Genomic DNA, 22,428 nt, shown 5'->3' with positions numbered 1-22,428 from the left:
CGTTTATCGATAGTTATCGAATTTGAAAAAAATAAAAAAAGAACTTTTTAAGTTTGGCAGTTGTTTTTCTTCTTGCTTGTTTGCTTTTTATATACAAAAATATATATATTCATATATTTAGATATATTTGATTTATTTATAGAGTTGCTTGAATTCAACTTAGGTGTAATCATAGTAATAAGCGCTTGTGAAATTGTTTTAAAATCAATATTTTTCCATAATTATATGTATTGCTTTTAAAAACTATCAAATAAAATATATAAATACACTTAGGATTGTGTTTGTTTCTTGTTTTCTTTTTCCTTTTCTTTTTTTTTTTTTTTTTTTTGTTGGTTTTTGTTTGTGCTTTTTGTTTTCATGCCAGCCTTAATCAATATGAACACTTAATGTTTAATTAAAATCTAAAGTTATATGGATAATTTTTACTAATATTGTGTTTTGCTTGTTTTGTTTCTGATGATGGATATATAGAGATAGAAATTATACACTTATATAATAATATATTATATGCGTTTCATTTTTAGTTAGTCGTAAATAACGATTTTATGTTTGTGTTTTTTTTTTAGATTTTTTTTTTTTTTGAATATATATAATATGTACAGATATATTTGCTTAGCAAATTATGGCAAAATTAGTCTAGATTAAAACATTTTAACATCATAATTTCCTTCTTTTTAGTTTTATGCTTGTTATTTTTTGTTTGTGCTTTTGTTTTTTCTTTTTAATTCATTGCCATTTAACATTTTTGTCCTCTCTTGGTTCAGCTGTGACCAATTTGGTCGGTTTTTGTCTTGTGGATTTTGTTGGGTTAGTTTGGGAATTCATGATGAATGAATATGCAAAGCGTTGGATGTTTTAGTCAGCATTTCCCTCAACTTACACATTGTAATTTTAGTTGATTAGTCAAGTGATTTGTTTGCATTTCGTTATGATTGTTAGTAAATGTTAATCATCTCAAATTATGAATGACTGAATGAATAAATGAATTGAGTGGATCGTTCATAATCATCTGAGCTGAGCCTGAGTCTACAAAATAAATACCTTTCTATCCAGCTTTTAGCTGGCCTTCATCTATCATATTTTTTTCACTTATTTTACATTCATTTTTTTCTCTCTTTGCTTTAACTTTTTGCATTCTTCAGTAAATTAAACTATAAAAATTAATCCAGTTTTGCCTTGCTTATACCTAGAAAGTTTACATTTAAAAATTATATTCTCTGTTTTGCATTATTTTCTTATTTTTTTTTTTTTTTTTTTTAGTTTTTTGTAATTAATATTTTTTATATATATAGATAAATAGACGAAAAAAATAAAGAAAAAGAAATTTTCAATGAAAAAATTAACTTATTTTTTAAGAAACTAATTAACTTTTCACAAAAATAATTTATATATATATATAGAAGAAACACTTAAACTTTAAAAACTGTTTGGGCGGGGAGAGAGTGACAACAATGACGACGACAACGACGACAATATGGTGGAAGCTATTGCTTAGTTTCCACTGCCAGTCAAGGCAACATTCTCGCGATTTGCCAGCGAACTGCTGCTGTTGCTTTGCCCAGTCACCAATTCACCATCCTCATCGCCCAGATATTCATCTGGCTTGTGACTAGAGGCGGGCGGCGTTAGCAAATTATCAGGAGCGCGCAGCGCCGTGGCAGGTGAGGCCTGAGTACGAGCTCGTATGGCATGCAATGCATCCTGAGCCATAAGTAATTCGTCCTAAAAGAGTGAGTAAGAAAGATTTTTGTGAGTTTAGAGTTGCAAATTGACAAACAGAGACAGAGACAAAGAAAAGAAACACTTTAGCCGATTCGTTTGATACTTACATACATGTCCATGGTGGTCGTATGCGTTTGAATGATATGAGAATCATCGGTGACTATATTGGGGCACACATGGGCCAAGCTAAATTTATTGCTCACTTGTTCGTTCTGCTCATTTAGCTGGAGGAAAGGGGCCCTTTTTGATATCACCCTAAAGAAGGGCTCCATCCAGAGGGCACAAGGTTGTATCACCTGCCAATCGAGACCAGAACAACGCAAAGCCGTTTCCCTGCAAGAAATAGAAAAGAGTTGTTGGTTAGTAAATTGCCTTTTTTTCATTTATGTATATGTATCTCTTTTGAGTGACACTTACCGATTGAATGTATGACTAATGGCTGCCGCAGCCAGGACTGAATATGGATAATTTGCCATACCCACATCGAGAGTGCATAGATCCAATAGCTGCGATGTCTGCACAAATTCATAGCCAGAGAATTGTGGATAAATGAAGGCATCATCAGAGCAAACTCCTGCGGCTATGCCCCCATCATTTGCAGCCTGCTTGCCAATCTGAGAGAAGGATGCCGGTGTACGATTGTTCACATTCAATTGCATATAGACACCGAGCCATCCGGTGACCGTAATGGGACTTATCTCCCAATCTAGAGCCTGCAGCAAGTACTTCTCGTACTCCAGAATATCCTTCTCGGTGCAAGCCCCATCAGTGACATAGGCAAATTCACCGATTTTCGGTGGATAAATCTCCTCAACTTTGGCGGCCACAAACAAACAGGTAATGCCTATCAACTGGAGATGTGTCTTCTGGACTTTTCTTGCCTTGTGCAGATAACGATCCAGATAGTCTACAGCCAAATAGAATGTTTCCCGATGTAGTTTATACACTTCACAGACTTCAATCAACCAGTCCAGTAGAATGGCTCGCATACGTGGCTGCAGGCCCGGATGTGGCTCCAACATGGTAATACTTCGCAGATGAGAGTCCTGTTCATCCCGCTGGCACATTAACTTCCATACATCAGCTGCATTGGCCCATGAAAGAGCGGGCAATGGACATTGCCTAACTGTAGTCTCTTGGGCGGGTGACATGCATTGATTAAATGACACATAATCCTCCAGCTTCACAGTTTTCACTTCGTGTATCGAATTTCTATTTTGCCGGTTGTATGTCAAATAAGCATCCATGGTCTTGACATTGGGAACAGTTGACGACGAACTGCTGCTCTGTGGTTGCTGCTGCGGAGCCGGAGTACGTTCATCATTGCTTGAGACTGGGGACACTGTTGACGAATGAATCTCCTCATCGTCATCGTCTTCTTCCTCATCGAGAGAATAATCCTCGCAACTATCGTCCAGCACATCATCTTCATCCTCATCCAGTTCTTGCTCATCTGATTCAGCAGCTAATGTGCTGCTACTGCTGGTCACTTGATCTTTTGCATAGCGCACCACAACAGGCGATAACTTTGACCCACCACGATCTGGACTTGGTGGACTGTCTGGACTGTCTGGCAATGGACTGTGCGAGGATTCGGGTAATTCCTCAGCTGGTGAACTGCGTATACTGAGCAGTTCTTGGGTATTTTGGGCATCGGCGGAAACCACTGGCGATGTGTACACCGATGAGAGATTGCTCTGATCACTGCCATAGAGAGCAGGCAGACGTTGTTGACGCTTGGCCGATGGTGGCTCGAAACCGAGTTCGGGATCCTAAAATGACAAAAATATAAAAAAAAAAAAAAAAACTATTTAGATTTCCAATCGATTTTTTTTTTACCCTAATAAAACTTTTCATAAATGTGATAAGCTTTTTTCAGATTCATAATTATCATTGTTTACTTAATTTAATGTTCATTTAGTAAGTATAATTAAATTTACCATTTCAATGAATTTGCGCTTCTGTTCCAACTTCATAATAACATGAACCAACAATTTAAATAAAAAAAGTCCGAAAATTGAATAAAGACCAAGTCAATAATTAGATCAATAGATCACTAAAGGGAAAGGATCTTCCAGTTCGTCGTTCACACGGTTAGTGGGAAACGTGTTTCGAATTAATTGCCAGCCGGTTTAGTTTCAATGAAGGATGAGCAAAAATTTATGTGGGCACGCCTGTCAAAATGAATGTATAATCCTTGTCGAGGACCTTTATATTCTCTTGCAGTCTTTGGTTGGTCGACAGCATACACCCGCACAATAGACAAAAGATCGAGTACAAAAACCGGATCGTTCAAATAAAATACCGAAACAGAGACCGAGTCGGGGGGCTAACAGGGATATATAACAATAACACTTTGGTTTGGGGTATCGTGAGAAATTGAGACTTGAGAGAGCAAGAGATAACTTTGTATTGCACTATGTAATAATTAATAATTTAACAGCAGTCTTTGGTTAATTAATTTATGTTGCCGATGTAATTGTTATTGTTAATATTTGTTTATAATTCTTTGGTATAAGTTAGAAATGTTTTTTATTTTGCAAAAATTGTTTGGCACTTAAAACATTTTCGATGATAATTTCTTGATCTTGTCGAAAATCCGGTTCTTAAATTAGTTTTTTGCACTCAGTTTCAACTTTTTGCTACTTCTTCTTTCATTTTACTTCTTGCTTATTATTTTTGTTCTTTTTTGTTTTTTGGTTTTAGCGCTGTTTGTGTTGTGTACCAAACGCGTTGACTTGCGCTGTGCAACTGAGCTCGACGCCCGTCGTTCCAGATCGCCGATCCCCGATCGTTGTCGTTATCCTGCTCAACGAATGCAACGACGAATAGATTTTAGGGGTTGAAAATGCCGTTGCATCGGCATTTCTTCAAAATACAGAAAACAGGATCGAATGAATTGTATTTTGTATCTCCCTCTATTACTGGTTGTCTCACTCTCCCTTTCTCTGTCTCGCTCAGGGAGTTTAAGGGTAGGTTCTCGGCCCGTTTCTTAAGACCATTTTTGCATTGCAGCATTTTTCGCCTTCTGGGTGTTTATCAGCCAAACAACAAATCCCTTAGACAGCGACCAAGACGGTCCGACCGACGGCTGCGCCTGATCCTTTTTACAATTATTTTTGTCAACATTTTTTCCCCCTCCCAGGTAGACAGACGCGACGCTAGGAAAAATCACTACCTACATAATACATACAATTCTCTGTCCTTTTCTGTTCAATGCATTTCTTAACTACTTTTGGTAGGTATTGTTGCCCTTTGGCTCGAGGCAAGCTGCATGGTCCAAGTCTAAGATCTTAGGAGCTCGAGGTTTTTCTACTGTCTTTGGACAATAAATTATCTAAGGGCAGACATCTAAGACACTCAACAACAACAAAAACCGAGTCCAGGGCGTTGCAAAAGCCAAAATGTAGAGCAATGCTAATGGAACCACAATCTGGATGAAAAATGATCTGTGGACCTAAATGCTCAAGAGAGGAATGACTCATTTTGCTGTCAATAACCTTAAGGAATCAAAGTATCCTTATAAGTTCCAATCCCATGCACATTCTCTACCTCACACATCATAAAAGCTTTACTGGCTCATTAAAGATTTTTCACATAATTTCTACGAAAATGGGGGAAAAATTTTATGATATTTATGTGACATTTTTAATTGTTTGAGTAGGTTTGCCTTCCAAAGCACAAAGAAACAACGACACACACCCCAAAGAAAAGGTAAAGAAAAGCAAGGGAAGATGACAATTTGTGCCATGACAGGAAGGTCCAGTCAATCTTAGATGCATGACAAATTTAATTTCTTATTCTTTTTCGACCCAAACTGCATGCAGCCAGCCAGCCAGTCAGCCAACCCTCCACACATACACATACTCCCTCTTTTTTTCGTCTTCTGTCTTCTATAAAAGATTCTACTGATTTAGGTAATATATATACTGACAGACAGACAGACAGACAGAGCCAAAGAAAGGAGGAGAAGAATGGCAATTGCTGCATGGACACATGTCAAGCAAATGTAATTAAAATCAAAGCGTGCAATGGCATAAGAAATAGTAGTCAACTCAAAGCAGAACAGATTGTCCAACTCTTACTAACTGACATCTGCCGTTCTGGTCAAGCATGAAGAAGAAATTGGAAAATTTTCATGATTTTTATGACATGATCCGATGATCACTGCAAAGATGTAAGCAAATTTGTTCAACTGTAAAGTGAGTAAATGTTTTCTTGTGTTTTTGTTGCTGTTCTTGTTCTAAATAAGATCTGGATCAGAACCCAGTAAATATTAAAAAAGGGTTGCAGAGCTTAACAAGGGTTAAACACTATGGTAATCGGTGTGTGCCCTCTCCCATAAGCCGCTGCTGCAGCTGCTGCTCATGATCTTTAGACATTAGTTAAGAGCAAAAGTTTCCTTTACACTGCATTTTTCATATTCAATTCAAACCAACCCACTAGGACACCCAAAACATAAACTCGAAATGTCACTGGGAAGTCCATTTTCAATATGAAGATGAAGATTATGTTGTGTGTGTTGGTCCAAAACAGAGCAGATGATGCAATGCCACACAACACAATATGACAAGGACCAAGAAGAAGGCAGCCAGCCAGGCTGCCATTCAGTCAAAAGTAAGGGAACAATTGTCGTAGTCCTTCCTTTGTGTGTTGGCATTCTGTCCCCTTACCTTTACTTAAGAAGAAAAAAGTCCCCCTACTACGGCGCTTATGTGTCGTAATCTCACCGTCAGCCGTCTCGATTCTACTGTCGGCCGATCGTCGTCGTTTGGTTGTTGTAAAAACTGAAACACCTTTTGCTTTTAGTCAACCTATCGACGTGACGCAACGTAAGCGTGGGTCCAGGTGTAACTTTTGTTGTATATATGTATATATATATATAAAGTAATATGCATTGTTGTTTCTTTTCTATTCATTTCTGTTATGTTTCTTCGAGTTCCCCCACATTCGAGTCTTTTGATAAAATTTAATTTAGTTTTCTTTTGGATTATTAACAATTTTTCTACTCTTCTCTGTCCCTCTCCCTCTCTAATTCAGTTTTACTTCTTCTTGGAAAATGTTTCAACAGTTTTCATTGATGATCTTTTTAAAGTTAGCTCAACTCGTTTGATCTCCCACAGGATATGTAACTTCACATCGCTCTCTTTTTATAACAAATGATATGTAAACATGCCGCACACACTCGCAATCCCAAAGGACAATAACAAATACTCATATTTCTTGTCATGATATCCTCAAAACTGACCTCTGGTCAGTTACACAATCATTTCACACAAAAGGGGTTAAAGTTTTATTCGCGGTTGTCCGCGTCATCTTCTTACATGACAAATATTTTTATGTTGTCTCACTTTGAGAAAACTCCATTAGGGAAATTATGTATGTCCGAGAAGTGGAGTTTGAGTGGCATGTAATTAATCATGCAATTGGCTAGATCCATGACCAAACGAATTTAGGCATAGCCTTGTTGTGGTGGGCTTTCGAATGAGATTTCGAAATGTGTGAAAACCCCAGGGAGGAGGGTAAAAGTGGACAAAGGATGAAACCGATAGAAATGCAAAATCCGCCAAAAAATAGAAGAAGTAATTAATGAACTTGAAAAGAAATACTTAAAGGAAATCAAACTATTAATTTAAATTTCTGTTAATAACTTTACTATTTTTTTTACGATTTTAATAGATACAGAATAGAACAGACAACTAACATTGTCCTATATGTATATTCAGAATATATATAAGTAAATATCGTTTTTAAAAGTATTAGAAATTCCATTTTTATATAATATAAAGATCAAGCAATAAACGTCTAGAAAAAAAGTCAATATTGAAAAATTTTAAGACAATGTGGAACATAAACTCTGCGAAAAATATGGAAAAGAAAATCACATTACGACGTAAAGTCCCTTAAAAACCTCTTTTAACTGCGGAATATTGTATCTTGTAATCTTACATTAAGATTTTTGATAAGTTCAAAAAAAGTTGTCGAACGTGAACGTTAACTAAGCTGAAAGCTAATTTGATTCTCATATATCTTTCAAAACAGATCTCTTTTCATTTTGATGATGTTGTTGCCTTCATTTGTTTATCACTGTCAGTTAAATAAAATCTTTTTTCTAACGAATAAAAACTTCAAATTACAAATCATTTTCCCCCTTTTTTCTCATTTTTCATATTCCGTCATCTATTCCTAGTTGGGATATGCCTTCCTGGGAAGCAAGAATATTGAAACAAAAAGCAGAAAAATCAAGTTTCCACAATGCTTTGTGAGATGCTTGACAGAAATCAAGCCTTGCACTTGATTGCAACAAACAAGGATACCCACAGCAGGCACAAAGGATAACCTTTAGCCCTTTTTGGGTGGAAAAAGATTTCGCTGATTTCATGCTTACACGAAACTAAAGAAAAGAAATGTACAGAGGATAACAGAAAAAGGGTTTACATTACACTGACAAATTGGTAAAATAATACCATAATTTTTATCCTTTTTTAACGTGAAGGAGCAAAACAAATATTGTATAATATTACAGAGAAAGCGAACAAGACGAGAAGGATCCCAGAAACAGATGCCTTCCGAATGGATGATTTGCATAAAACTTTAACGGAAATCTAATGAGGTAGCAGAACATTTGCATATCCAGCAATGGGTCGTCCATTTTTTATAGTTTCTCCTTTCTTTCTTTTACGCCACATAGCGCAAATGTCGTCTCGATGAATATTTAATTAGAGAGTGTTTGTGCAGGAAGAAAAATGAAAAAACTTTTTGCTTAGCGATCCTTGAAAAGGATAAGGCGTCAGTCCATCCGCCTAAGGAACAACCCCTCCAGACGATCCTGTTGTGGTTAGCTGGCTGTCCCGATGCGACCCATCCTTGTCGTCTAGTCGTGTTGATCTAGTTTCTTCTTCAGGCACGCAACGCGTTTACCGCATTGCAATGTTTCCTCCCATAACTATCACAATTTCAAATTTCCACATTTGGGTCTTAACGGACATTTACCTTGACTTTTTGAGCAAGAAACTACATACCGAAGGGAAAACCACCCCTGGCGGGAGACGACGACGACAACGCCGACGGTTCGATCGACTACTCAAGGTGTGCGCTTAAGCGCAACATCGTCGTCCCCTTTTATTATTTATTTTTTCGAGTCCTGTGCCGCATATGCTTAACATATTGGCAAAGAACCCTGGAATTCTGGAGGAGAATGGGTGGACAGAGGAGGGGGGCAAATATTGTGTTTTTTTTTTTTTTTAAAAATGACATTTGTTTTGCAAGGGAACTCACTCTCTACCAGCTTGCTGCTAAAAAAGCATTTGCAAAAACAACCCAGACTCAAAAAAAAAAAAACATGAGAAAAATAAAAAAAAAAAAACAACCAACATTTCTGCAAGTTCATTGCACAAAGTTCCTGAAAATCTTTTGCACCAATACAGCTGCTGCTTGTCTGGATCTCAATCATTCTCTTTCTCTCTATTCCTTTCTGCTTCTCTGTAGGAGAACAGAAGCCCATTGTGTTCTTGACTTTGATTGCAGCTACTTGAGAAAAAGGACCTTCCCGCTGATGCTGCTGATGTTGCAGCCAGACACTGGTGATTCTTCTATTGCTAAATGAGCCTTTTCTTTGGCATTAAGTAGCATTTATATTTTCGGGCTCATCTTTGCTCATTGTTTGCACCAAAGATCACACGTTCCTCTCGTTCTCTACGTGACTAACGGCTTATTTGGTTAGAGCTCAACCCAGGCAAGATAAAAGAAAGATCTCCGAATGGCTATCAACTCAAATATTCACTTCAATATCAATTATTTGTACGCTCAAAAGAACAAGGTCTAACTAGACCAAATAGATGGGTTGATAAGTGAAATTGGAAAAACATTTCAAATACAATATAAACATTATTAGGGAAACGATATAAGAAGAGAAATCAAAGAGCATTCTACTTTGGTTGGATATAGCTTCACTTATCCATATTGCACATTAAAATTAATTTTTTCTAATGAATTCCATATTTAAGCACAGACACAGAACTAAAAGAAACTCTTTAAAGTATTTAATCATGATATAAAACAAAACCCCAAGATCGTTTGGGTCATTAGGCAGCTGTATTGCCATTTCCTTGATAAGATTTCGCACAAAAATGCAACTGAACAACAACTGAGACTGGGTATCAGCGAGGTCAAACTTAAGCTGATAATGCTATTTCATTCATAAAACTTATCGACAATGAAACTAAACGCTTAGACTTAGACTTACCTTAGTGTCATCATTTGAATCGGTAGTCAGTCGCCGTTTACGTTTATTGGAGGTACATAAAGCAGAAGACGATGTTGCTACATTTTGATTATCACAAGAACACATGTCCGTAGAGGAGGAGGAGGAGGAGGAGGAGAAATTTGAAGAAGAGGCGGGTATAGAGGCTGTACTGGAGGTGGAGATGGAGGTAGAAGAAATGCAGTTTCCTAGCTGTTGTTGTTTTGCTAATGCAGTTGTTGGTTGATAGACGATAGAATCAATTGTTGATGAAGTTGTTGTTGCTGTTGTGTTGCTAGTGATAATGATGCTGCTGCTGCTGGCGACGACGACAATGTTGCTGCTGCTTATTGCGGGGGTGACTACTACTGCGGTTCCATTCGATGGCTTTCTGCTGCTGCTGCTGGTGGTTGAGACACTATAAGAGACAATGGCAAACATTAGAAACAGTGGTAACACTTTATATAGAATATGATTGAATATTCTGAGTATTAACTGTTTAATCAACAAATACTTTATTTTATTTGTTATTTTTACAGATTTTACACACAAATTTGATTAAAATTATCCCTTTTTCTTCTTTTCAGTGCAACTTTCTTTCTCTCATGCTCAGCTATTCTAGTCCCAGTGTGAATCATTTGTGGGGATCAATCGATGCGAGTGAAATGTATTTTTGGCAAAATATGAAAGTAATTCAATATGCGTCGCGTTCGTTGTTCCAAAGCGAAATTACATAGGGGCGCGTACACGTATTGAGAAAAAGATACAAAAAGGAATATTGTACATACATAAATTCATTGAATTTTGACACGGATTGAGAGCAGCGACATTGAGATTGGGTTCGCAAAGAAAATGAAGACAGGGGTAGGGGGCATCATGTGTAGCGCCCAAAAACGGATACATTAATATTTAACATCCGGGAAATTGAAATCAAGATGAAAATCGTAACTCAAGAGGAATCGAAAGGCTTTCCCCTCGAATGAAATTAAGCAATTTTGGCAAATTTGCATGCACATTATGCATAATGCAAGAGGCTGGCAGGCTGTAGGCAGGCAGTTAAGGAAATTACCCTCCTTTTGAGATCCCAGACAGATGTTTTGTATCTCATCTCAAGTGAAGGAAGGAAAATAAGAAAATATAACTGCACTTCAGGTAATTCGTTGCGCGAATTTTTCTGTTGTTGTCGTTTTTTTCGCAAACTCCTGTTTTTTTTCATTTAACCCCTAAGGGAAGAGCAGCAGGAATAGGAGAGGAGAGGGACCAACGACCAACACTATAACAAAAGGTGCCAGGGGGTTCATTAAAGGAATCTTATAAAAAAGGGCTGCTGCACATAAATTCAAATGCTTAAGCCATTTTTCTTTGGCCAAAGGATTGGGATCGGCATCAGCATCGAGTCTTGTGTGTATGTGTGTGTTGATCCTTGTCAAGGTTAATGCTGCAGTTCGGTCGCTGCTTTATCGATCCCGTTTAATGGTTTAATGAACAAGAAAAAGTAATCACGTAGTAAATTACGAGGAAATGAAATCGCTTAAAAATGAGTTATGGAGAAAGGTGAAGAAGAAGAAAAATTAATGGAGAATACGTGCACACACACAAACTCACAATCAAGCTGGGGGAAGGTCAAATGAAATTTGTCAATTCTTGGTGAAAGTTTTTTCTGTCTTACACCCGAGCCCTTTGCGGCGTGGAAAAATCTTGTTCAGGATTTGTATTTCTTATATTTTTAGGCTTGGGTGTGAAAAGAAAACCTAAATGGTAGAAAAAGCGGCAGCTGTAAGATCTTGAAAAGGGTGGGGGGTGCTGGCTAGGATCTTTAAGGAAAGGAAATTCCAGCGAAATCATATGCATAATAAGTAATAACGTGCCTAGAGTAAGAACTAGATTATATTGATAATTTTACAGCAATCTAAACAATTTTTTAATATTTGGGGTCAAATCATTGAAATCATTTCTCAGTTAAAACCTTTTTTTTTAGAATTTTTCTTCTAACAGAATTTGCTTTCTAAGCTTTATCTGTTTTGATTCTTAACGGTTTGCAGCATTTTTTTTCTAAACTTTTCCTTTAATTCAATATAGTTGTTTGTAAAAAACAAAAAAATTTTTCACCTTATAAGTATGCAACGATTTTTTAAACATAACCTCAAAAATTTGTTGAAACTATCTACAATTTAAAAATGCATTTTTTGATAAATTCCGTTACAGTTTTGGACTAGATATTTTTGCAACACATACCAATAATTATGTCGCACACATGTTGACTACAAAATATGTTCCATAAAATGGACTATCAACTAAGTGATCGAAATGATGATCACAGTAAAGATCACAAGAGAGGGTGGGACTGGCGCGCACATGACAAGCCAAATGACTGGGCAGTTATACAATTATGGTCAAGCTAGGGCAGGGACAATATTAAACTCAATTAATTTTTACGACAGGACATGACTTTAACTAAAAAAGCCACAAAAAGTGCGCTATGACAACATTATCAAATGAAAAAAGTAAAACACAACCCAACATTGAGGGGGAAGGACGGCCAAGCTCATCACAACGATGATGATGATGATGAAATTGTTGGTTATGCCTGGCCAGAGGCTAGTTTCTGGTGGTTGACGGTGGCGTTTCTAAAACACTTTCCAACTCCAATGACATTTTCGCGCGCAATTATATCCTAATCACACGCAGACCCAAAATAAAAGAGTAGAAGCCTAAACAGAAAAGGTCCTTTCGGGTGTAGAGGAATGCTAGTGCGACACTTGGTTATCATTGTCGGTCAGAGTACATTTTAACACCTACAACCATCTGTTTTTTTTGTTTTGTCTCCTGTCCTTACTGAACTTGACAGTGAAAATTCATTTTTTAGATTATCTCACTTTGGCTTGACTCCTGCTGCGGGTTATTCAGGCATAACCATGCCATCACTTTATAATTATAAGAACGCTGCTGCTATTAGATAAACATCATTTTTGGGAACCGAAAGAATGAAAGAATTAAAACAAGCCAAATGTGCTACTACAACCTACCAGGATAGTTTTAACCGACAAAAACAAAACTCCAAAAAGGAAGTCGCCACAGGAAGTCAGTTGAAGAATTAGACAGTTTTGTGAAGTTTTCTAGTTTCTATGAGGGGTGTTAATTGGCTGGTCGCTCGGTTCGTTGATCGCAACGCGCAAAGAAAGTCTCCTAGAGAATTATGCAGGTTGAGAGAAAAAGGCAAGCAAAGATACAGATTTTCTTATGTATGAATATCTCCGTCTATGTCTATCTTCAAAAATTAGCTTTATATCTTTAATTAAAACAGGTATTTTTTAATTAATCAAATTTATTTATAGTTATAACTTTATTTCGCATAAAACTTACAATGATCTTGTATTTGATTTGAGAACTTACCTTTTGCCATATAAATCCATAATTATACGGCCTCGACGAGCCGTTTGAAATTGGAAAGTGATTGTTAATTGAAAATGTATTCAAATGCTGCTGCTTCTTATAACACGCGCAGCGATTCTTGAAAATTAGCAATGCATAAATAAGAAACTGAAAATAGACAAAGAATTACAATTATAAATATTTATTTATTTAAAAAAACATTCATTTAGATAAGGATTTCCCTTCGATTAAACTTTAAATGTTAGCTACATCTCTTTAGACTGTGTGTATCCAGAAGACTTCTTAAATATGGGTTAAAAGTAATCATCTATTCCTAGACATTTTAGTGGAAAACATTTTGGAAATATCACAGTCTAATAAACATAATTTAGCATATCGTAAAAGATCTGAAATATGTATGTTTTCGAAAGAGATTTCTCGCTGCAGAAGAAGCTGCCCCCTACCATGTTCATACATCACAAGGACATCACATGTTACATGTCCTGCATGATATTTTACAATTGACTATTATCAGTAGTTAGTTTTTGGTGTATCTCTAAAAAGGGACCCACATAAAAACAACATGGATTGACGGACACACAAACACAACATATGACCCAACAGAAGAGAGAGAGAGAGAGAGAGACGAGGAGTCGTCTTGAACACAGCATGTGGTCGAGGAGTTTTCCCAACGTCGAAGAAACCCAAAACAAATTTGTTTACGTGAGTTTTTCGTTTCGAGAAAAACCCTCTACAAAATTTTAGCAAATGGTCAAAAGTAAATATTTTTCCAATGTTGTAAAAATAGACTTAAGAAAGATATTCAAATTACAATAATGAAATATCTAGAGGATATATGGTAGAGGAAAACTAGGTATACAGGTGGTGGGATAAGTCCAGCAAGATGGACCATCATTTATTTAATTTATGAGAATTTCCACGAGTCTTGATGGCAAAGGTGCCCCTTCTGGGTTCCTGTGTCAGGTGTTTTCTTGAATTCGGCGCATGCGCAACGTCAATTTCTAGTGGTTTTTACAGCGCTTAATTATTTCTGTCTCTCATCTAAATGTTGTGGCACCTGTTGTATGTTGTATCTCTGGCTAGAGATCCTTCTGCTGCAACTGCGGGCAGGTGAATGCCACCACCACCACCACGACTACCATCAAAGCCAGTATGCCAGTCGGCAGCTGTTGATAGTAGAAAAACTTGCCCCCCCCTTCTGCTTCACTTCACTTCGCTTGTCTAAAGGATTTTTGTATTGTGTAACTTCAATTGACTTCCCCTCGTTTTCTTTTGCTAATTGTTGTCCCGCTGCTGGCCTTCGTTTTTTGGTATCCTGTTTTTCTTTTCGGTTTCCTTTATTTCCTTCCCGTTTTTCTCCTTTTTCCTCCCGTTTTCATGTGTGACATATGGGCCTGGCGTTATATTTGCCACGATTTATGGCAATCTTGGGCATGTCCTGCCATTCACATCGACACCTTTTTCGCTTTCCCACCCTTCTGAGCTCTACGGCTTTTTTAGTTAACGACTTTCTTTTCAATTTCTTTACTGTATTTCAATGTTATTTTTCCATTTCTTTGCCTTTTTTTCCTAAACACAATATTTTCACTTTTTTCACACTAATTGCGGATATGCCTACTAATTAATTACGTTCCTTTCTTCTATTCACTGAGTTTTCACTTCCTTTTTCGTTTCGTTTGCAACCCTCCGTTTTTCTTTAGTGTTTCTTGGCCATTTAAAAAGTTAGTTACATAAGAAACTATGAATCGAATCATAGACACAATTATTCTTTAAACAAAAATATTGAATTGTAGATAGATTTAAATAGTTAAAAGAAGATCAGCAACATTTCGCATGCTCTATAGATTTTTTATTAATCAAGAGTTGAAAGTTCGCAAAACTATATGAATGAAGATTAAAAACAAAATTGATAAGAAAAATAGAAAACAAACAAAAATTCAATTTAAATATATGTTTGTACGTATAAACAATAAATAGTCATTTTCATAATCTTTTGGTTTATATGTTTAGATTTCAGGTAAGGTAGATCAGTGATAGAGACTTGGAATCTTTATTAATTGTCCACTTCACTTTTCAATATTAATAACTCGAACTAACATTAATAAATGACTAACTAATTGCAAGGACTACCCACACACACACACACACAGGTGACACTGCGGTGGTTTAATGAAGATTAAGCGAAGTTACTAAGAATTCTGCTGCTGCAGAGAGACAGGTAAACAAATATGTATATGAATAATTTCGAGAGTATAGAGAAAGATGAAAGGCGCTGACGATAAAGATAGAAGAATGAGAAGACTAACTCTCTTCTAACCATTCCCACAAGCCTAATTAGAGAATGGATGAGTAAATTTGTTTACCTGAAAACAAAAACCCAAGGTCAACACGGATTTAACTGGAATTGTTGTGAGAGGAAAAAAAAGGAGGAAGCACAAGGAAAAAAAAATATGTATATATATTCCTGCTCACATCTATATTGTATGTATGTATATTTACTTTTCCCATTTCACACACAAGGAAATAGAAAAACACAATGGCAATGTATGTATGTACATATGTAGTATATAGTGTCTATATAGGGAACACAAGAGGAAACGACTGCAAAACCAACAACTGAATGCAACTTGAGGCAAGACGAAATTAAAGAGGAATGCGCAAAAATGTGCAAAACGTAAGAGAGCGAGTCTCAGCAAACAGGTCTCAGGGTCTTGAGGCATCCCGAGGTCTTCTTCTCACTCTCTCTCTCTTTCTCTCTATACCCAAGTGTCTCAAAGTCTCATATCGTCGTGTAGTCGCAATTTTCGTTTCGTTTGTGCGTCCTTTTTCGGTTTGAAGTTGCATTTTGGGCTGCACATTGCCACATTTAGATACATTCCTAAGATACTCGAGATAAATGCATATGTATCTTGGCTTTGGCCTGTGTCTGGAGTTTCTTCTGCTCCGTCTGCAATTAGTTGGAACTCCAAGTGGGCAAAAAGAAAAAGGAAGAGAGAAGAAGGAGGAGGAGGAAAACAAAAAAGTAAAATAAAACAGGAAAGTCGATCGCAATGATGGTCCTCTCCGCTAGTGTGTATTATGTATCTCAAGAGGAGTCGTCTTCGTCGTCGTCGTCGTCATCTCCTTCGTCTTGGTCTTGGTCTTGATCGTAGTCGTGTGAAAGTAAGACCAGCAAATCAAAGTTCGTTCTTGAATGGACGACAGCCGTTCCAGTTCCAAGAATTGCCGGCCTTGAAGTAGCCGTTAGGACCATTCAACGACGCCGACGACGACGACGACGATGCGCTCAATTGATTATTTAGTTTATATTTAGCAGCGATTTCAAAAAGGGATTGAACCCCCTACTACTACTACTCAAGTGCCTGCGGTGCCACATCCGTATCATTTTGAATGGGATCCTTGACTATCCATTCCTATCCTTTTGTTTGACTAAACGTAGAAACTGTTTATCATTGTTATTTTTCTTCGTTCTAAGGCTTCTTTTGGTGTTTTTAGGTACAATGAGAAATACTTTCCTTCGCCACTAATATTTGTAAAACATTCCACACTTAATAATTGAGAAATCTGTATGCACATATTTTTTTTTGGTTTTTCCTTCGAAATCATTACCAGAAGAAAACAAATTTCACGTCCAAAAAAAAGGGGCAGGTGAAATGTGCTATGTGTAAATATATAAAATATGAGAATTTCATATTTATGATTTCTAAAATATCCTTTTGATTTCTAGCCGCTCGAGAGAGAAAAGAGAGAAAGGGCCAAATTTAATGTTTTTGTAAATTGCCATACAAAGAGACTTATCAAATACAGTGGTTATCCTTTTCAAACCGTTTATCATTGGAAATTATATGTTTTTCAAGCTGAGCAACTGAGCAATATCCATATATGAGAATCAGGACTTTGTTTTTCTAAAATTTAGACGATTTAAGGTAATCAAATGTATATGGATAGATATAGGTTGTATGGACAGAGAGTATATAAGGCCTCCATCAGTCCCTATATAAAGAAATTAAAGGTTAGGATAAGACGTATTCAAGAAGGACTTTCATTTTAACAAAGTTTATATAATTTTGTATTGACCTTTGATAAGCTCCTATATAAAGCCATTAAACAGTAAATATTGTCCTAGTAATTTCAAAACCTCGTAATTTATGAAAATTTTTATTAGATTTAAGCAATTTCAGATGAGTATGTAATGTAATGTATTTTTAACAGCTTTTCTTCTTCTTTGCATTGAGTAAAAGAATAAATAGTTCCAAGAAAATCCTTAACCATATTTAAATAAATAAAAAGGGCCCTAAAAAGTTTCATAATTGTTTATCAATCCATGAACTATGAATTCCATAAGATAATGAGATAATTTTGAATATTTTTTCTTGATAATTTTTCACTTAAAACCTTCTGAATGGTAACAATAGAATCCTGAACTAAATAAAACTTTGCCATAAACTTAAGCAATGGACATGAATAAAAATAAATTTAGAGATGATCATTTTCTGTTTCTGTTAGATAGATACATATCTCAAAAAAAGAAGAAAAAACACTTGTATATACTGTGCTTATACACACACATGCCAACCTACTCAACCCGCCCCAATCCACCCATTTACTCAGCACACACACACTGACACACACACACATTCATACTTCTTACCTCTAACCCCACCAGCAACCCACTCAACAAGTTTCTATCTAGAAAACAGCAAATTTATAAAACGCAAAAAACCAAAAAAAAAAAAAAAAAAAGCTTTGCAAAAATGCAAAAAAGGAAAAAAGAGCGCGCAAAAGCAAAAACCTAACAAAACAACAAAAAGTCGAACAACGGCAAAGAAATTGTAGCAGGTAAAACAAAAAACAGCAACAACAACAACAAGAACAAAAGTAATATCAATGAACTCCAGAGCGTACACGGAATGATCGGCTTAGAAGAGTCGAAGTACATGAAGTTACTACTACTACCCAAAGATTCGGTTTTTGCGCCACTTTTGACATAATTTAGTTGCCTTTTGTTGTTGTGTGTTACTCATTTTCTGTTTCTCTGCTTTGTGGTTGTGCTTCGTTTTCGTCAAGTTTTCAGAAAGGTTCTCGAGTTGAACTTTTCCCGCCGCCGCCATCAGTTCAGTTGTCGTTGGCGTTGGCGTAGACGTTGGCGCAGACGCTGTTGGTCGACGTTGAAAAAAGTTTTTGTTTGTTGTTGCTGTCGACGACTCACGATGTCGTCGTCGTCGTTGCCGTTGACTATGTGAAGGGGAAAACACGAACGAATAACGTTGACTTCTACGTCAGCAGCGACGTCGACTCGTTGTTCTGATTGGAATAAAACGGAAGAGCGCATTCCTATGTATTGGTGAGCGCCGGCAGTGCCTCTGCCGCAGCAAGCACCGCTGCTCAGTGGGAGCGCATTTCTCTGCTTATGTGTGTGTGTGTCATTGGAGGGAATATAAAAATGAGCATGGGGGGAATGGAAAAGAATGGAGAAATATACAACAAAGTGGCGCGAATTAGGCGTTTTGTTGGCGCAGTTTCGTTGCTTTTACCGCCCAAAATCTATGTGGAATGGCGGGAAAAGTGCAATTCGGGCGGGAGATACGAGATAGAAAGAGAGTGAGAAAGATTAGAAAGTGTTGGCACAAAGATATGGATCACGGCATTACGTTTATGCAAGCAAAATTGAACGCAAAATGAGTTTTGTCTTCTCGCGGCCAACACTCAACTCTCCTGCCAAAGGAGCAACAGGAACACTTCACCTGAAAATCTCCTTTTGGGGCTATTTGAAAATTTCATCACATCCTTTTTAACAGTTTACATTAGAAACTCTTAATAGAAGCACTTGTCATGCATTTGACCTAAATCTCTGGCATTGCCTACTAGCCTAGTGAGAATGAATTTCCTTACTCATACTCTCTTATCAGAAAATTCCTTTTTCAATGTGCAAATAATATACTGATGGATGCCTAGGAAAAACTAAAAATAGTTCAGTGAACTTTATTTTTTATTTTTTTGCCATATTCTTATTCACAGTCAGGTTATAAGTGGAATTGGGGAGGCATCATCATTAACCACCACCGGTTTCTGTCAGTTAACCCACCGGGCCATCCAATTGGTCTTATTGGACGGCGCACTATATTCGGCTTCCAATTGGTCATGTTGCCTTTGAAGTTACATATATTTGGGCACAGTTAAAATCATTTTTGTTAAATAATTTATAACTTAAATTTTTAGCAAAAAGAAAAAAATGCAAAGACACGACGACAACGGGGCCGCACACTTTTACACACACACACACACTGTGCGAGAGAGAGCGAGCGAGAGAGCAGCCCTCAGTCTCTTCTGTCCACACACTTGTCACACGCGTAATAAATTTTTTCGTTCTTCTTTTTAGATTTCATTTCACACACACATGATTTTTGCAGTAAATTTTATATATTGTTTCTTTTTATGGAATTTTAATGGCACAGTTTTTACCTTTAAATTGCAGATAGATTTACAGGATCATTAGAAGAGAATAATCCGTTAAATTTGACATTACAAATTGGTAAAAGAAACAAATTTTGTACGTGGTGCTGCGCACTTGAAAAAAATTTAATTTTTTTCTACGTCGTCGTCACGCCGGCAGCAGCAGCAAAGTGATTGGCTCACTGAATTGTTGGTCACCCAAATTGGTGGAACCGGGGCTAAAGCGTCGACAGAGACACACACACACATACACCTCGATCGGCGGCAGCGAAATGAAAGAGAGAACGCGCCAAAACAAGCTGATCCGAAGCGCCAAAAAAATGCAACAACATAGAGGTTTGTTGTAGTTGTTGGTAGATCAACTGACATTTGAAAGAGCGGGAACGAACAAGACAGAGAGAAAGAGAATTCAAGTTGAGAGAGAGAGAGAGAGGCAGAATGAGAAGCGATCTGGAGCGCAAAGCAAACTGAGAAAATTAGGGGGAGGGGGAGATGAAACACTGCTGGTGGCATACACAGATGGAGAAGAAGAATCAGGCCTGGTGGCATTTCATTGAATGGAATTGGAGCCCAGCAGCAGCGGCAGGAGCAGAGGTAGCTTCAACATGTTCAAGTGACGCCAACGTCAGTTGGGGAAGTTTATTCTGCCACCACTGGCATTCCAAATTTGTGTGCATTAGTATTTGTGAGACAAAACAGCTGTTGGATGGCGCTTTTAACGGCTTGCGCGCGAAACAGCTGACAGGGTTGACAGAGAAGGTGCCACCGATTCAATGCAAAAATGTTTAAAATACCAAAATGCATAGAGGAACTTTTCAAAAAGTTACAAAAATTGATTTTAACTTTAAAAATATTTCAAACATCTACCCAACATATTATTTTAAACCACAATTAGTAATATAGAAGGTATTTTTCAACATTTTTGCGAAAATTTCATTGAAATAAAATTTGAACAAATATATAATTGATCAATTTTAATAAATTGATTGTTTTTGATGCCATTGCACAACTTCAATTTTTAAATTTCAAACTTAATGTTTAAGTGTGCAAGCAGCTGGCAACTCTAAAGCAAAACCAAACAAACAACGGCCACTTTGTTGTTGTCATCGACAACAATTTCAACGTTTTTGACCTCAACTTTGACACACGATTGCTCAACCATACTGAATGAAACCCATTGAGAAGTGGTAACCGTTAGAAAGCTAAAGTATTATAGAATCTGATTTTGAAAAGAAACCAAAAATCGAGTAACTCAATTGCAAGTTATCAATGGCCAAAGTTGCGAGTTTCCCGCGCGCGGGAAGCCGACGTCGCCGATGACAGCTGCGCGCGCAACTTACTGAGAGAGAGAAAGAGAGTAGCAGCATGACAGCGACGTTGACAGAGAAGGCGGCGACGGCACATAAGAAAATATGAAAAACGTGAGAAGCGGCGACGTCGGTGAATTTTTTTTTTCGTAGGAATCAGGAAAAAAATTATGAAAACCAACGGCATCTTGAGAAAGAAGGGGGGAAAATTGGTCAAATGGGAATGGATACAAAGAGGAGTTTTGGGCAGGCAATGTGGGCGGTGAATTTGGGGGATATAAATTGCACCTGCTGCTTCGTTTTGCCAGGTGGCAGCTTCTAACTTAAAGATCACTCACCTGTTCCGGCTGAAAAGACGTGGACTTGGTTGCATTTATTAAGTGGCCACGCGTTGAGGTTTGATTTGGGGGGATTATTGGATGAACAAAAAAAAAAAAGAACGAAGGCAACTTTACACACACAGCACACACAGCACCACTCAGAGAGAGAGGGACAGATAGGGAGCGGGAGCAACAACAATTATTCCGTCAGCCAGCAAGACAAATTCACTTCACTTTTTTTCTTTTTATGTTTCGATGTGGTTTTTTGTTGCTACTTTTTAACCTCTTTACAAGTCAAGGCCACACTTGGTTTTTGGCTGCTCTTCGACGTGTGCATGCATGGGTTTTTTTTTAAATATATTTTGTAGTCCACAGAGAACCTTTATTTTTTGTTTTTACTTATTTACTGTCGACGACGAGTTAGCTCTTCATCCGATATATCAATTTTGCCCTTACTTTCAAATTGCTTAGTGGTGACAAATGATGAATTCTCTTTCAGCTTGTCTCACATTTTCACTTAACAAAAACAAAATCATTTACCGTCTTGACTGTGGCTTGGTGAGGGTATATGTGGGTAAATAATGATAATGATCATGCTGAATACCAAAAGTTCCATCACTGTTTATTTCCAAAATAAAAACAACACTGCAAAAAAGCGGGCGGGATTTTTCAAATTTTCTCAAATACCGGCTGTTGCTCAATGCGAGTTTAAATATGAGCGTTCTCTTAAGAACCCTCCCCTAAAATTTGTTTGCCCTGCTCTTAATAATATATTATTATAAAGGATTATTATAAAGGATCAAGATCAAGTATTTAAGTTTCGATCTGGTAATAATATAGTAATAGCACCTGCACCGTTCTCCTTGACCACCTCAATTAGAGATGAGGTAAACTTGCTAACCCAAATACCCTCTGAGGTTCGATAGTTCATCTCTAAAAAATATTTTTAAAAAAATGCTAAGGGTGCGAGTAAAAGTCCTAAGGGTGCGAG

General features: G+C 37.1%; 1 protein-coding gene across 3 annotated transcripts; it reads right to left on the bottom strand.

Moving 5' to 3' along the window:
• Positions 1–783: 783 nt before the first annotated feature.
• CycE (cyclin E) lies at positions 784–21,985 on the bottom strand. Of its 3 annotated transcripts, none has more exons than XM_068284131.1 (6): positions 21,894–21,985; positions 13,358–13,504; positions 9,968–10,382; positions 2,140–3,494; positions 1,830–2,055; positions 784–1,722 (listed from the first exon to the last, which is right to left on the bottom strand). In XM_068284131.1, exons 2-6 carry the CDS (start codon positions 13,375–13,377, stop codon positions 1,492–1,494), a joined length of 2,247 nt encoding a protein of 748 aa, XP_068140232.1. In that variant the 5' UTR covers positions 13,378–13,504; positions 21,894–21,985; the 3' UTR covers positions 784–1,491. The 3 variants fall into 3 exon arrangements, with proteins under 3 accessions (XP_068140232.1, XP_068140231.1, XP_068140230.1); XM_068284130.1 differs by lacking the exon at positions 21,894–21,985 and adding an exon at positions 21,456–21,875; XM_068284129.1 differs by lacking the exon at positions 21,894–21,985 and adding an exon at positions 19,820–19,974.
• Positions 21,986–22,428: the final 443 nt, after the last annotated feature.

The sequence above is a fragment of the Drosophila tropicalis genome, unplaced genomic scaffold, assembly GCF_018151085.1.
Source record: "Drosophila tropicalis isolate 14030-0801.00 unplaced genomic scaffold, ASM1815108v1 contig_302, whole genome shotgun sequence".
NCBI classification, from domain to species: domain Eukaryota; kingdom Metazoa; phylum Arthropoda; class Insecta; order Diptera; family Drosophilidae; genus Drosophila; species Drosophila tropicalis.
This window is presented reverse-complemented; position numbering and strand designations above follow the sequence as displayed.

Coding starts and splice junctions, on each gene's coding strand:
- CycE (XM_068284131.1), bottom strand. CDS start 13,377: ATGGATTTATATGGCAAAAG. Junction 10,383..13,357: donor ATGGATTTATATGGCAAAAG/GTAAGTTCTCAA, acceptor TGTCTCTTATAG/TGTCTCAACCACCAGCAGCA. Junction 3,495..9,967: donor ATTCAAATGATGACACTAAG/GTAAGTCTAAGT, acceptor TTGTCATTTTAG/GATCCCGAACTCGGTTTCGA.